This window comes from Camelus ferus, chromosome 34 (genome assembly GCF_009834535.1).
Source record: "Camelus ferus isolate YT-003-E chromosome 34, BCGSAC_Cfer_1.0, whole genome shotgun sequence".
NCBI classification, from domain to species: Eukaryota; Metazoa; Chordata; class Mammalia; order Artiodactyla; family Camelidae; genus Camelus; species Camelus ferus.
Genome location: NC_045729.1, coordinates 4,770,644 through 4,788,161, shown reverse-complemented (window position 1 = coordinate 4,788,161; position 17,518 = coordinate 4,770,644). Strand labels below are relative to the sequence as shown.

Sequence of the window (17,518 nt, the reverse complement as noted above, 5' to 3'; positions counted from 1 at the left end):
ATTTTACAAAATGAAAAGAGGATTAGAAAGACGTCAACGCGTGCACCAAAATGTGGATCTTATGTATGAACACTAAATAGGAAATCAGGATAATGCAGAGGAGAGATCCCACAACAAGAATGAAATTCGGAGTTGGGAATTGAAAAAGATCCCTTTCAAATTGAAGACACATGTCTGGACTTGAAACGTGGGCCACAGAGGTGGCGTCTCCTTGAATGTTAGGCATTTACTTCTAAATTGCGCATTTTGAACTATAAAGACCCCCGCAGCTTGCCTTGAAACGTAAACATTTTAAAAAGTGTCTTATTATGTTCTAACATATTTAAATCAGGTTTAAAAGATTGAGCAGTTACATAATTGGCTTAACTAGCTCCAATTACCCAATTAGCATGCATTGGAAATAATAGAATCAGAACATGTAATTTCATAATTATGACCCATAACAATAATGCAGAAATTAAGCTGGCAAGTGGCGCTAACGCAGGAGGGGGTGCATATAAATCCTAGAGGACCTGATGTCTTTCATGAGCCCAAATATCTCCCCCTTCCAACAGTTACTGCTCAAAAATTTAGTTTAACTAAAAGATTGATTTTGAGTTTCATACACAGAAAGTAACATCTGAAAATTTCTTCGCTCTTTTCCTTCCTCACGGGTGACTTGATTTCTTTTCTATCTCATTAAAAGGAAGATCCCTCTCTTTCTGAGGTCTTGATCATGCAAGGAATCATTCGTTCTGAAGGATGAATTACGCTGAAAACCCCACCAGTTGTATCTGCTTGTCTTTCCGTGAGGAAAGCAGCCTCAGACACACGCCTGAGGATCTGCGCATGTGTGGGAGGAGCCGGGTTTGAGAAACACTGGGAGACAAGAGGGATTAAGTCGCCTGTCTCTCAAATCAGCCATCTGATTTTTAATACTGCATTCATTATACGTGGTTCAGGTGGCATAACCCTCCTGCTGCATCTTTATCTTCCGATTTTAAAAGAGGGGAAAGATGACATCTACTTAATGAGAAATCCATATTCTAAATTTCCTGCAGCTACTTTGGGGTATCTTTCTATAAATTACATCCAACTACCAGAGGGCTAAAAAAAAAAAGTTCATTTGTTAATTCACTCATTATTTTATTTATTCATTCAATAAATGTTTTGAACTTCCTGAGGGAAGAGACTATTTCTTATTCGTCCTTATATATTAAAACCCACAGCACAACAGCTAGCATATAGGAAGCACTCACTATTTGTCGAATTGCTTTTAATAGAGAGTACGATGTCACCCGCCCTGGTATTATACAGAACAAAGAGCTACTCAATTCCTGGTTGTGGTTTTCAAGAAATTGACAATTATTTTTTGTGTCGGGACACACAATACTTACGTTAACAAAAGCACGGGTGACATTGTCCCAGCTGACATCGCCAGAAAAGTCCAGAAACAGTTTTCAGTCAAGTAAGTGGAAGAGCTTAAAAGGTGCTTTGCACTAAAATAAGGAAATGGTCCCTGCAAAGCCATGGTCATGAGGTGTGGCCAGCCAGGGTCCGGGCTGCGGCCCCGTATGCAGAACACGTGGGCAGTTCTCTGAATACACACGGCACCTGCTCTTCTAGGCACCTCTGGTTTTGAGATCACTGTTTGTCAAATTAAGTACTAAATATCCCCAAAGGCTCCTAACATATCTCAGCAAATGAACACTGGAAATGTCCCCCAAAATGTTAGAGAAACATCTAAAAGCCTTGGGCACTTTTTCTAATGATCTCAATTTTGTTTGTTCCTCTTTGGTTCCATACTTTGGGTAATGGGAGAAGCAAAAGGGTTTAGTGATGCTCACAGGCCATTAGTGGTACAGGCTGCAGGATTTATCCTCTCATACCCTTTCCTCTGAGTTTATTGGCTTCTCTTTCATTATTTTTACTTTCCTGTGTGGTGCTTCTTTTTCCCTCTCTCACTTCCTGTCCTCAATAAATACTAGCTCAAAATATCAATTCCCTTATCAAAAATGACAGTTTGTTTGCCAGAAGAAAATATATTCCCCAAGTACCCTGATCTTCTCCTATTGCCCCTAACAATATCCCAGAAGGTGCTTTGTGTTAATTCAGACACTGAGACAGTGGATAATTGAACACCTTGGTGTAGGGTTGGAAGGCAGGGGCGAGGAAGTTTTAAGTTTCTGTTAATATTTCAGAGTCTTGATCCCATCACTGGATGGATGGAGAGGCTTAAATACATTTCCTAAGATTCTAACCCCTAGAAGCAATATGTTAATTTGTTTAGAATGTATGTTTTAATGCTTATTAGTATAAATATTCCCTATGGATCTGGAAACAAAAGAATAAAGTTGAAGTATTGGCAGTGAAAACATATTCAGAGGGGAGAAACATTCCCAAACTTGTTATATTCTTGTTTTTCTCATTTCACCAGAAGACAGGAAGCATTTGCCAAAGGCCCCTAGATTTACTTAAAGAGCAGTAGAAATAAGATGAGCTGTTTTGTGACCAATATGAAGAACTTTTAAATTTTCTTCTGCATAAATCCTTGAGGATAAAAGCTACACCAATGGTGAATAAGTAAAAACTTCCTCTTAAAGCTCTGTTGATAAACAGGCACTTGCATCAACTTGGTAAATGAATCTATTTTTAAGGCCCCAAAACAAAAGTGGTAGGAAAATGTCTGGAAGGTTTTCTACCAAACTGTTAAGAGTAGTTGCCTCTGACCTGGAGAGAGAGAGAAAATACAGTCTTTGAACTGAGCTTTAGGCATGCTTCAACTTGCCATGTGCTCTAAAATCTTCTCTCTCTCCGGGAGGCTCAAGATTAGGAGGTCATACAGAAGACCTAAACAAGCAATTCTCCAATGAAGACATACAAATGGCCAATAGGCACATGAAAAGACGCTCAATATCGCTAATTATCAGAGGAATGCAAATCAAAACTACAACGAGGTATCGCCTCACACCAGTCAGAATGGCCATTATTCAAAAGTCCATGAATGACAAATGCTGGAGAGGGTGTGGAGAAAAGTGAACCCTCTTACACTGCTGGTGGGAATGTAGTTTGGTGCAGCCATTATGGAAAACAGTATGGAGATTCCTCAAAAGACTAAAAATAGACTTACCCTATGATCCAGCAATCCCACTCCTAGGCACATATCTGGATAGAATTCTAATTTGAAAAGATACATGTACCCCAATGTTCACAGCAGCACTATTTACAATAGCCAAGACACGGAAACCACCTAAATGTCCACTGACAGATGACTGGATAAAGAAGCTGTGGTATATTTCTACAATGGAATACTACTCAGCCATAAAAAAGAATAAAATAATGCCATTTGCAGCAACATGGATGGACCTGGAGACTGTCATTCTAAGTGAAGTAAACCAGAAAGAGAAAGAAAAATACCATATGATATCACTTATATGTGGAATCTACAAAAAAGAAAAAAAAGAGGGCACTAATGAACTCATCTACAAAACAGAAAGAGACTCACAGACATAGCAAACAATCTTATGGTTACTGGGGGAAAAGGGGTGGAAGGGATAAATCTGAGAGTTTGAGATTTGCAAATGTTAGCCACTATATATAAAAAGAGATTAAAAAATATTTCTTGTGTATATCACAGAGAACTATATTCAATATCTTCTAATAACCTTTAATGAAAAAGAATATGAAAATGAATTTATGTATGTATATGCATGACTGGGACATTATACTGTACCCCAGAAACTGACACTTTGTAACTGACTATACTTCAATTAAAAAAAAAAAAAAAAAGATTAGGAGGCCATAATCTCCCCCAAGCTTGGAGCAACAGATTTTCTGAATTGGGTTTGTCAACCACAGATTTTGAGAAGTTTTCCAAAAAGGTTATTTTTAAATGAACACTCTTACATGTGAATGACTGTTTGTTTCCATCAGTGCCAAGCTTAATATCGCCCTTCTCCTGGCCATTAAAATCCAAGACTGATGCCTGTTCCCTTGGATGAGCACTGCCTGGATGAGAATGAGACATTTCATGAATAAGCTTGTGGGCTCCCCTCCCTCCTGTCATGGTTCTGGAGAGAACTTGGACAGAAACATGGGTAAGGATGTCTTAAAAAGCCAAGCACAAGAGCCTGGCATAACGCTGGTTCTAATGTGAAGGGTAAAGATGGGTCAACGTTTTCGCAGCGGTCCTCTCTCATGGTAAAGTGATTTCCTTATCACAAAACCCAAAGGCTTTGACCTGTCTCTTCTTTATGGCCTCTTTGCATCAACTGATGCTGTTGAAATCTGACACCGAAATGCTCATCTCTTGGCTTCTAACACACTCCACTCCCTGGTCTTCCTTCTGTACTTATTATTGTCTTTATTTCTACTTATTTCACTTGTCTTTCTCCTTTTCCCTAAATGGAAGCTCCCCTAGGTTCTGTCTCTGACTTTCTCTTCTCCTCTCATTACATTTCTCCTTTCCCCCACCTCCCCCTACCTGATGGCTTCAATTGTCCTTCCACGAGGACAATCACAGTGAAAAGTGTCTCTGACTACGTACCTACCAGGAGCTGGACATTTTCCACTTCTCATCTCACTGATCTCACACCAATTTTCTGCCTTTTAGGAGAGGAGGCAGTGTCTCAGGGAGGTTCAAAGACTCACCCAAGATATTAAGACCACAAGGCAGGAACGTGATAGAGCCAGCGTCTGAGTCCAGATCTTTCTGGCTGTAAGGCTCAGGCTGCTGTCATTACACCGTCTCTCCTAATCCATGACTCTCATTCCAAAATCAACAAGTCTTCTTCTCTGACTGGCTTCTCCCAACAGAGACTTTCTGAAACGTATTCATACCTTTCCCCCAATGACCAGACTCGCAGGGTCGGGCACCTCCAGCTCCTCTTTCAGCCCTCCACCTCCCCTGCTCCTCCACGTCCTCTTCCCTAGTCTCCTCGGTTACCAAATACCCCTGACTTCCCCCTTCCCTTCTCCAAACCAGCCTACACACTGCTGCCTGGGTAGTGTTCTGGGCCACATTCTTCCCTTAGGGAAAACCTTCAGTGGCTTCTCACTGCTGAGACAAAATGACGCCCACGCACCTACACTTCTTACTCCAAAATGCAATCTATTTTTTTTTTTTTGGTCATATCTCTTAGAGCTTCCTTACAAGTTAACCATGTCAGTGAAACTAGGCAATTAACTATCCCCCGAGTGCCTCAATGTCCCATTTTTATGCTTCTGCTCAGACTTCTCCCTCTTACAGGAACCCACTCTTAATCCAGCAGACACTCCCCATCTGCACAAATCCTGCCCTGTCTCATGTATTGCTCCCCAACACACACACACACACACACACACACACACACACACACATACACACACATCAGTTTCCCTCCACCACCTCTCAGCTGGAAGTCATGCTACATCTTTAAGCCTTCATGGGTTTTCAGCTGTTCCATTCTTAGGGAACCTAGCCTGCTCTACATTCGATTATTCCCCTCCCTTTCTTAGTAAGCTCTAAGCTCCTTGGCAGAGAAGGAATGTTTCAGACTCTTCAGTGTATTCGCTGATATCTTTTAGTCCACGGGACATAATAAATGCCCGAAAAATATGTATTAATTAAATTTAAACTTCAAACTTTGATAAAATACAGCAATGTGAGGTCACATTTTAAATGTAATGCTTTACATGATTTTCCTAGAGACAGCAGAAACAAAATGTTTCACACAAACAGTCTCTGAGCATCTTGAGCTCAAGAATGTAGAAATAATGACGATGAGTGCATACCCTCGAAGTGATTACCTTTACCCCTAGAAAAGAAGGGAGAGAGGGCAGAAAAGGATAAGTGGAAAAAGAAACAATGTCAGGTTCTGCCCACAATCATGTGAAGAATGGAGACAGAATAACTTACAGCAGGATGCAAGTCAATAATAAAAAATCATGAAAAATGCTGAACTACAAAGATTCCATTTACATGTAGCTCTCCTGTGACACAAGAATATCGTCAGGTAAGGTAAACTATTGCAATATTAACTTGCACTTAGTGAGGTATTAGCCGCTAAAAATATTCTTCGGTTGTCGCCTATGTTGTAGTTCACATCTTCCCAAGAGGAGGACAAGCTCCTGGAGGGAAGGCTAGGGATCCACTGTCACCTGGCTCTCCTGACCCTTTGGTCTTTACTAAACGTTATCCTTGGGACTCAGCATCAAAGAGGGTCATGACTCTTCTGAGGCTTCACTTTTAAATGGTTGACACAAGTTTGGAGGGTGATTCTGAGAAAAAATCCAATATACAGCTATGTTGAACACAAGAATATAAGAATTTATATCAGATGCAACAGTATTCACTAAATGTGTATCATGGATACACTAAAGCTGCAACGTTGACTTCTCTTTAAGCCAGTTAGTTCTCATCTATGAAAGAAGAAATTTCGAATCATGGACCACCAGACCCTCTGGGGGATGCTACTGAGCTTAATGAGGAGTTACAAGCAACTGAAGGTAGTGGGTCAGTGCAGACCTATCCTGGTAAATCTACCCAAAATGTATGCTGACAAAAAGCCAATGCTCTCCCACTGGGACTGAACATTCTCCTCTCCCCAAACACAGTTTAATTGCTTAAACCGCTGATTTCTGAAATTCAAGAAATTTCTTAAATTATGAGTCTTCTTTTGCCAATGGGAAAGTTTCAGGTTTTGGGAACTGAGACAGCAGTGATGACAGGAGGCATGGGGTCAGAAGATGACAGTCATGACTGAGACAGTGCCAGTCACTGCACAGAGAATTTTTCAGGAAATATTCCTGCACCTGAGCCTTAGACGTGGTTTGTATAACCAAGAAGCCCACTGGGAACCAATGATTTGGCCAGTATAGGGGTTCTTCAAAGACTGACAGTCCTATTTAGAAGTTAACAAAATAACTGTTAGAATCTTTACATTCTGGGAGAACGGGAGGGTAGAGAGATGAAAAAAACGAAATGCAACATAGTCACAGACTCACACCCTCCAGGCACTCACCACAATCATCTGAGCCACGTAACTTTCAGGTCCGGTGTACTCCGTGGGGTCCTTGACCTTCACCAGAACGAGGAAGTACAGATAATGCCACATGTTGTGTTCCGACTTGATGTGCTCCTCAAAAGAAACCGTTTTATTATCAAACTTGTCCCTCTCGAGTCCTGCAAAACACAGGGGACACAACGTGTATAATTTGTCATTTAATCAGCACTCCCCTCTTGGCATAAAAACAAAGCATAATTATTGTGGAAAAAATGCTTTCTGCAAGTGTATGATACTTTAAGATGCTATGATTAAAAACAACAGGGTACACAAGTCCTCCAGAAAAAATGCCAGAGTTTTTAATTTCTCCCCAATTAACATTTTTCCCCTCCATGGATCCTTGGAAATACACAATCCGATGACAGATGTAAAATTTGCAGATAATTTTAAATATAGCCATATCAAAACTGTCCAATTAAACTGGACCACAAAGTCGAAGAAAAAGAAGTCAAAATGATTGTGCGAGAAAAGGCATGCTTGGTAATCAGGACAGGAAAAAAAGAATCTCATTTTTATCCAAGAACTTGGGTAAAAAGCGAGAAGGCATCTAAGAGAGTCATCTTTTCAAAACCACTTGTAATCAGTGCAGGGCAAGTAAGTGACCACAGCGATCTGGGCTCCCGGGGCAACAAGGACTCACAGGCTGGTCCCACCCCTTAGACGACCGTGTTCCAGGCATTTTGGGGAGGGGTTGAGCGGCTCAATTTCCCCTGGGTGTATTTGTAGCCACGTGAAGGACACTGAGGAGAGGATCTGGGTAGTAAGACTTTTTTTCTCTCAAAGATTGAAGGATGGATGAAAGGAAATGAATGGAGATGAAGAAAAACATCTACGGAAAAAATGAATTAGGCTGCCAAGTAAAATGGGATGTCGGGATTCAGTCTGGTTTTGCAGCTCAGATACTGGAGAAGCAATCTGGAAATTGAATTCCAAACCTGGCTACTCTTTTCCTAAGCGTATTAAAAAAAAAAATGCCATTTGGCCATTCAACATGAAGAAGATCCTTTAAACAAAAAGATACAAAGTACAATAAGTTTTTTAAAAAAAGAGAAAATCTGTCCCCAATGAAGGCATGACCTTTTAAATTATATTACTGGATATTTTTACGGGAAATACCATAAAATTTAGCTGGCTGGTGGCTCTGCCTCATCTTATTTGACCTATCATCAGCTCAGCGTGCTTCAAAGGAAATCCAGTCCTCTTCCCCAAAGCCGCTCCACCCACGTCCTCTCTCCTTTCCATGGCATCTCTGCTCCTCCAGCTGTCCAAGCCAGACGTCGCGGAGTCATCCCTGAGTCCTCCCGCCTCTCACAGGCCACATCCAATTCACACTGAAATTCTTTGGGCTCTGTCTTCAACATCCATCCAGAATCTCATTGCTTCTCGCCACCTCCACGGCGCCCCCTCTGGTCTGAGCCATCACTGCCTCCCACCTGGATTACAAAAATAATCCCCAGGGCTCCCTGTCTCCACTTCTGCTCTCTACGGCCTGTTCTCAACACAGCAGCCAGACGGATCCAGTAAAAACCTGAGGTGTCCCTCCTGTGCCCTGAACCCTGCAGTGGCTCCTCACCTCCTCAACATAAAGGGCCGAGTTCTTGCAACGGCTGACAAGGAGGGTTGCCAGGTAAAACACAGGACGCCCGGGGAAGTTTGAATTTTCGAAAAACAATGGATAATTGCTGAGTTTAGGTACGTCCCAGGCAGTATCTGTTTGCTGGACCCTAAGCGATCTGGCCCTCCAGCCTCTCTGACCCTGTCTCCCACCACCCTCTCCCTCGCTAATGCTTGTCCAGCCACAATGGCCCCCTTGATGTTCCACATGCTCAGACGCCTGCCTCAGGGCCTTTGAACTGGCAGTTTCCTCTGCCCACAATACTCTTCTCTGAGTATCTCTTTGACTAACTCAACTTCTCAATGTGGCTGGCCTCGATCACTTTATTTAATCCACTCTTCTGTCCTTTCCTTTTTGCTGGTACTTTTGATCACTTTTTCCTTTTTCCTTTCTTTTCCCTAGAGTGTTTATCACCCCCCTACCAGACTGAACAGAGCCATGTCAAAGGTGTTCCATTAAACTGGACCTCAAGTCTCAGATAGAGGAAAAAATGCTTGTGCAAGAAAAATCTCAGCCTGCTAATCAGCACAGAAGAAAGAAGTATCATTTTATCCAGGAACTTAGATGTAAGCTTCTTATGTTCATTATCTATTGCATCTCCACGGGCAGGGATATTGTCTCTTTTCTTCACCAGTGGTCCCAACAGCTTAGAATGATGCCTGGTACATGGTCAGCACTGAACAGAATACTGACTGACGAATTAAGAATAAACGAACATATGTATGTATATGTATGAATGAACTTCTGTGCTGTGTACCAGAAATTGACACAACATTGTAATGACTGTACTTCAATAAAAATACAAAAAATAATATTAGAAAAGAACGTCACTAATAAAATATTGTTCCATTAGGATGGCCATAATCGAAAACAGAGAACAGCAATGTTGATGACAACATGGATACTTTGGAGCCCTCATACACCACTGATGGAAATGTGAAACAGCACAGCTTTGGAAAACATTTGGCAGTTCCTCAGAAGGCTGAACGTACAGTTACCACATGTACCAGCAGCTCCACTCCTGGGTGTATATATATATACAGACAAGAGAAAAACATAGGTTCATACACACACACACACACACACACACACACACACACACACACACACACACACGAGAAAAACGTATGTTCACACGAAAGCACATACATGAATGTTCACAGCAGCATTATTCATAACAGCCCCAAAGCTTAAACAACTCAAATGCTCTTCATCTGATGAAAAGATAAACAAAATAACGGTATATCCATACAATGGATATTTTTCTGCAATAAAAAGAAAGGAGGAGCTGATACATGCTGCAACATGAACTGTGAAAACAAAAGTGATAGAAACAAGTGACAGAAGACCACAGGTTACATGATTCCATGTATATGAAATGTCCAGGACAGGCACATCTCTAGATGTGGGCTGTGGAGGATGGAAGGTTTGGTGCGAAGGAAAGGAGCAGTGATGGCTAAAGGGTATGAGGGCAATGAAAATGTTCTAAAATTGACTGTGATGATGGGTGCACAACTCTGACTACGCTAAACCCATTGAACTGTACACTTTAAATGGGTGAGTGGTGAGGTATGTAAATTATATTTCAATAGAGCTATTACCAAAAAAAAAAAAAAGAGAGAAAATTTTAAAGTAGACTTCTCCTAGAATTCAGTTCAAACAGTTGCCTACCTGTTGTAAGGTATATAGGATTATAAAGGCAATGTCATCTATCAGTTAATCTGCAACATGGTCGAGGAAACAGACAACTTGGGTTATATTCTGAAATGGTATAAACATCCAAAGAAGCACGAAGGAGAGAGAGCCAAATGAACAGGTATATTTTAAAAGGTTTCAAAGAGGCATAAAACTTTTGATGTCTGGCTTATGGTACATGATGACGACAAATGGAGAAGTGATAAATGGTACGAAAAGGGGCTTAATTTTTACTGAGCAGCTACGTTTGCTGACAACTATAAGACGTCTAAATATGCTCTAGTAATCACAATAATCCAATATGACCTATTAGCACGGGAGGAAACAGATTCAGAGGGAGTCCATTAATTGCTCAAGTGAACTCCTAAATTGAGTGGGAAAGTCAGCCAGTATTTAAATAAAAATTCTTCTGACTCCAAAGCCATGTTCTTTTGCCTCGGGGTGGAGGAAATGGCACAGCAAAGGTAGAGATGAAAGCAGACACCCTGTTGGAGGGAGTGTCCACTCCTCTGCTGTGGCCAGGAGGGAACACTCAGCAATGAGGATGAAACGGCACATTTGGCACAAACCAGGAAAAGCTTTAAACACAAAGCTAAGAAGCCTGCACTTTATTCTGAAGCCTTTGGAGTGGAGACTAGCAGACGGGGAGCTGTGCTTTAAGTACCTTCCTGTGGCAGGATTCGGAGGAAGACTTGGGGGGAAGAGGCTAAGGGTGGGAGTCCAGGGAACTGGGGCAGCGGAGGGGGAAGGCAACGGAGGGAAACCAGTTGTCTCATCTGCACTGGGTCTTGCTCGCCAGACGTTATCACCCATTTCCGTGGTTTCAACCACCATCACACTGATGATTTCTCCATTGAATGACTTTAATGAATAAGCGTAGATAATAAAGACACTAAAATATGCATAAAGTACAGATAAGGGACTAATATACCAAGAGAAGAACATAGCCCACCCCCCAATATAGCCTTTATCTCCTATTAAATCATCCAGAAAGATCTTTAACTCTAGGAACCTGACTCTCCTTATGATAGGAATTCTGACCTATCATCACATCCTTTCTCCATTTTGCTATTTTGTCACCGCTGGTCTGTCAACATCTCCTTTTCACTGGATTTCCAACCCCTAGTCATTCAAAATTAATAGCTAATGTGGACAGCAGAGGCAATCTGTTTCTATGCTCGCTGCTTCAGCTCTGTCATCTGCTGATCATCACCCTATTGCGACCACCTTCTGGATCACTGGCAACTGTTCCCTGAATCATAACTCTCAAGCATCTTCATTGTCGTCAAGGGCAGGAAAGTCCCATCTGCTCCCATTGCCCGTCACAATATATACCCACTCTCTTGCTACTATGGGTGCGCTTGGAACATTTCTGGGGCCAATTCTCTCCTCTGTTGTTTGATACTATCTCCCCCTTTGGATCCCAATTTAACACTCAATCTTTCAAGGACCATTTCTAGATTAATCACAACTATCTTACAGCCTATGTAGTACAAATCCCAAATATCCCAAGTGTTTAAATCATTCTTGTAATTAAGCTCTTATAATATATACGGTATATAGTAGATCTTCTATGAGGTAAGTGATTCCAGGAATGAATGCACATCTAGATACTCGTTATCATAACACTTCTCACATGTTTCTGCTGAAGGTCCTTTGAGGACAGAGAGTAAAGAACTCTTACGTCCCTGAGGTCACAGGGATTAGCAGCTAGAAGAGCCTGGAACCACTTTTCAGTATTTAAATAAGTTTCTATTTTACTTCAAATGTTCACACTAAATTTGTTTTACTTTCAATATTCTATTTAATGTTCTAATATAAAAGTACTATTTATATATGCTCTTAGGTTAACTTACCTCTCAAATTTTTGAATAAATGTTAAGATTCTGGAAAATAGATCATGTTGATCTAATATCTCCTTGTACCTCCTGGTATATAACCGTATATCACTGTGGACACGTGTTTGCCACAGAAACAATACCTTACATGTGACAGAACTTGGAATAACTTGGAATTAATGCATCTAAGTTTTTTGTCTGTAGAATATATCAATTTAGGACTTGACTTGCTTATAGGATTATATATAATCCTTTTATAGATTATAAGCCACATCAGTATAGAGACAATGTTAATTTGGAGGTGGCTAACTGGATAGTCATTCATTAAAGCAAATATTTATGAATGATCTCTAATACATACTACGAAGGCATAAAAATGGATAAGACGTAGATCTGGAGCTCCTTAAAGAAGATAAGTCAACCTGTATTGAGATTTTAGGCTCAGCTGAGCATTGAGCTAGGAATTTCTATAAGCACGATTTCATTTATACCTACCGCGACCCCCAAACATGGCATTACATTCCTCACTTTCAAAGTGAAAGAAGACTTGGCCAAGATCACAAAGCCAGGATGTGGACCCAGTGTAGACCCATGTCTACTTGAACATAAAGTTCATATACTTTCTCTAATACAGCAGTGCACATCCAACAGAGGAGCTAAGTCAATGAAAAATGTGCACAGCACCATGCAGCTAAGTGTGGCTGAGGAACTTAGGAGCAGATGTGTTTGCTTCTAGTTTGGGAGATCAGAGAAGGCTGAGTTTGTGGAGCCGTGGCTTTAGATCCGGGTCTCAGAGAGAAGGTAGTAGTTCAACAGCTTAGAAGTCTAGGCATTCCGAACAGAAACACCGTAACTGAGAACACGTGGAGACAGAGTGAAAGATGAGTAATGCAGTTGAGCCGAACTTGAGCTACAAACGGGGGAGCAGTGGGTGAAAAGGCAGGCAAGAAGAGAAAGGGGCCCAACTGTGGTACCTCACGTGCCTGTACGGTGCCCTCGACAGCCTTTTGCAGAAGGAAATGATGAGTTCAAGTGGAAAAATTTGTCAGGCAGCCCTGATCAGACCATTTGGCGGTGTGAGCCAGGGTAAGCCTGAAAAACCAAGGTGTGGCTGTGGGACTTAGTGGAAGGAAGTGAGATGGCGAAAGCAGATTCATTAGCACATGGTAACCAGTGCACCGGGAAGAGGAAAAAGGAGATGCAAAAAAAAAAAAAAAAAAAAAAGTGGAGAAGTTCCCAGCCCAGGTGACTGAAGGCACAGTGGGATATCGTTCATTGCAATATGGAAGTCAGGATAAGCAGCTGGGTTAGAGCAAAGAGATGGAAAGACATGATGGATGCACCGGTTTGCAGATATGGTAGAAACTGGCTGCCAGGAAGTCACACGTTTCTAAACATCAATCAGTAATTGGAAACAAAGGACAAAAGCCAGGAGGGAGGTTGGAACCATGGTTGCGTATTTGGCAATGATCTGCATAAAGCGTTGTTGAAGAGAAGGGCAGAGGGGAAGAGACAGGAAGTCGATGATAAAAGTCAGAACCTCTTATCCAGGGGTTGGGAGAAGGGCTGGGACCTTGTCGTGGAACCAGAGGATGTGCAGTCTGAGGTAGAAGAAAAGGTCAGCAGGAAATTAATGATGAGATTTGAGAAAAACATTTCAATTTGGGGATGAAGGTTATTGTGGTATTTAAAGGAATTTATAGGTTACAAGTTTTTTGATAACTGCAAAGAGCCAGAGAGAATTTTGACATCGAAGGGAAAACTTAGAGGAGCAGGAAAGGTGGGAAAGCCATGCTTAATGAGCAATGCTCATTTTGCTCTTCTTGGTTTTTGTTGTTAGAATAGGGGAGACGGGATCGGGTCTTGGAATGATGCTCACATTCCACTGATTCTTCCAAACAACCCATTTTTCAGAGGTGGTTTGCTGACGCAGTCGTTAACAATAATTGTGAAGAAAAAGGCTTCGAGGAAGCAGCGTAGAAGCAAGTCCAGGAGACACAGGAAGATCTTCAAGGGCAGTATCTTCTTTCCTCCGTGGGACTCACGCTCCTATACAATAACTCTCTTCTCCAAACCCCCAGTTATTGTACACCGTCTTCCTGGCGCCATGTTGATCTGGCTTCCCTCCATCTAATCTAGACATATAAAGAGAAGACTCTTCTTTCTCCCTCATTTCCTTCAGCAAATCCCTCCCCAGCACCATGCAGTCTGCTACCTGCCCTCACCCCCGTGCAAACTCCTCTCTTCAAGTCTCCTAAACCTCCTAAAACGAGAAATCCAAAGACTCTGCTCCAGTTCACGTGTCACGTGTTACTGGTCTTCTCTGCTTTGACCTAGTTGATAATCAATTCCTTTCTTTCCAAGGCTGTTTGTCCCGTCACTTCCATGTGCCGCACATGCCCAGTCCTCCTCACACCGGTGGGACCTGACGGTGTTCGTGTGTGTGATCCTCTTTCCCTTTCAGCTTTTCAGTTCTGATGCTTCCCACTTGAACTCTGTCTCCTCTCACATGGAAGTCTTCCTCCGCACTCCAGCTTTTCCTATCACCCACAGGCTGAGGAGTCCCCAGACACTGTCTCCAGTGCAGACTCATTCTCTGAGGCTCAGACCCATATGTTGACCTCTGTGCTGAGTGGATCCCACTGGGGTGTTCAGACATACCTCGATTTTAGTGCTTCCAAAGCCAAATTCAGCATATTTCTAACCAAACTTGTTTTTCCCCTTCTATTCTCAAATTCAACTGTTGGTACGACCATCCATCCAGGCAACCAGGCTCTTTCATATCCATTCCAAACCACTGAGCTATAAAAGTTCTATCTCCCCAATATTTCCTAACTCTGTCCTTTATCCTGAATATGGCCACCACTAAATTTCCGGGATCAAGGTTTTGTTACCTCTCATGGACCATGGCAGTAATCTTCTGCCTAATTACTCTGCCTCCAATATTGTCCTCTGATGAACAACTTCCCACAGTTGCTACAGAGTTCTAAAGTAAAAATTAGACCCTGCACCCCTCTACTTACAATTCTTTAATGGTTTACCATCTTCCATAAGCCCACAGGATAAAGCTTTTTAATATAAAAGACCATATGATCCATATGATATGGCTAGTCTCTTTTGTTAGCATGCCCTGCTCTGACACGTACGCTCCAGCAACACGGAGCTGTTCACAGTAAATGAAGACTATCATTGGGCTGGTCTCCCCTCCATGCCTTTCCTTGTGCTGGCCACTCTGTTTCTACCCACTTTGGATACCACGGAGTCTTTTTTGTTTTCAATTTTTTTTTTTAATGGAGGTACTGGGGATTGAATCCAGGACCTCGTGCATGCTAAGCGCATGATGTACCACTGAGCTACACCCTCCTCCCCACTTCTTTCCACTTTGATATGACCTCTCCCCTTCCATCGTTCACCAACAGCTCTCTCTCATCATCTTTTCTGAGAAATCTTTCCTGTCTCTTTCTTGCCTGCCCCCTACCACAACCCAGCGAGGTGTTAACAACCTGTGAACTTTATCATTTCCCTTAATACATTAGATAGCAATGATATTTATTGTGTTTGCATTCCAAGACAGGTTGTGAACGCCCTAAAAAAGTGAATGTCTAATTTTGCTTGTTTCCTTGGCATATGGCCCATTCTTACAGGTTACTATTTGGCACACCTCCACCTGTTGGGAGGACCGTTGGAAAATTTTGGAAGAGCCATTTGAGGAAAGGAGATAGTTGACCAAAGGTGAACCAAGGAAGGAAGGGGATTTACTGGGGGTCCAATTTCAGTTACATAGAATCATGTTGTAGGGAAGCCCTTATCCTTGTTTTGTGACTTTTATCAAAAGGTTCTTCAGCTCGACATGGAAAAAATCGATGCGGGGTGTAACGAGGAGTCAGTGATTATTCAGGGAGGGGAAAGGAGCCGAGGGTGACTAAGCCAGCTACGGAGACAACTAAAGCCAGGAAGGATAGAGCAGAGGGTGGAGCCAAGGGAAATAATAAAGACAAAGAGAAGGCCAGGTGGACCTCATGATGGAAGAGGGGAGGACGGGGTGTGAGGGACAGAGGGAGAGAGGGAGGGAGAGAAACTGAGAGAAAGCACAGTTCAGCATTGAAACCAAAGTGCTGCCAGTGAGCAGAAGTTCAAGCTGCTGGAAAAATCATCTGTGGATTCACAATCTAATGAAATAAAATAAAAAAATCCTTCTATTGTTTAATCAATATGTTACTGTGATTAAAACTCTGTTTGCCAGTCAGCGGAACCTTTTGGCATTTGGCAACACATTCTATAGTCAGAGAATCATACAAACTGCACAAATAATGACAAGATAGCTTTGAGATGTAACCGTCTATTTCTGGAAGCAGACTGCCCCAGTCCAATGCTCAGTTACATAATCTGAATTTTGTCCAGCTTTCATTTTGAAATACTTTTTTCCCAAAGCCTGAACAAGTAAAACCATTCTAGCCCCTCCTTTCTTATGGGGCAGTTTTTTAGTCTATTATTTTAGTATCTGGACAACACTTACCACAGATGAAGCAGGTTGTCTTTAGAATTTCTTCTTTTTTCTGTTTTTCACTTCTGAGATCAGCAAAAGTATCAATGATGACACCAAAAATCAAGTTAAGTACGATGATGATAACGATGAAATAGAAGAGAAGGTCATACACCACTCGGGCAGCAAACAAGGGCTCCTTAAATTAAAAAAATTTTTAGACGTTAAAAAAAAATTCTTGTGTATATGTATGTACACGCACATTTTTCAAGGCACATTGATTTAGCATATTGTCTAGTAGAGCGTGTATGTTCAATAATTGTTTGCTAAATGAATAAAAACAATATTCCAAGTTGGAAAAATAAGACCCACTTTCTATCCTCACTGTCAAGTGTTGTGAGGAAAACTTCCCAGCTTACTCCCAGACCGCTTCCAGTCTCTAGGACTTGCACATTTCCTCCTCATTGGAGGGACTTACCATCTATTAAAAACCTGTTCAGTATGTCATTGTGCTAAATGCATTTTGGTGCAGTGATTCCCCCAATACCAGAAGCTGCACAAGAGGTAAAAAAATATCAGTTCCAAAGGTCAGAGATTAGACAGTGGAGGATGACCTAATGATCAGTCTATTTCTAGAGGAGATTTTATTCCCTTATAGGGTCAAGGACGTACAACTCAAGCTTATTTTTACTTGACAAACGGTATTCAAATGTGCATTAGAGATCATACAGTCCAGCTGTTTCCTAGATGAGGAAATATCAGACAAATGGACAAGATGATACGGCCAGCCTGCTGGAGGACTGAGATTGTCCAGGCTCCCAGCACGGCACCTGAGATTTTGCAGCCAGTGAGAAAAATTTCAGCC

General features: G+C 41.8%; 1 protein-coding gene across 1 annotated transcript in view; it reads right to left on the bottom strand.

Moving 5' to 3' along the window:
• The window catches only part of ITPR2 (inositol 1,4,5-trisphosphate receptor type 2), a 417,643-nt gene that overhangs the window by 39,013 nt on the left and 361,112 nt on the right, over positions 1–17,518 (bottom strand). The window contains exons 54-55 of the mRNA XM_032472913.1: positions 16,687–16,852; positions 6,981–7,141 (exon numbers count right to left, since the gene is read on the bottom strand). Coding sequence (XP_032328804.1) covers positions 6,981–7,141; positions 16,687–16,852 — 327 coding nt within the window. The remainder of the gene's footprint in view (positions 1–6,980; positions 7,142–16,686; positions 16,853–17,518) is intronic.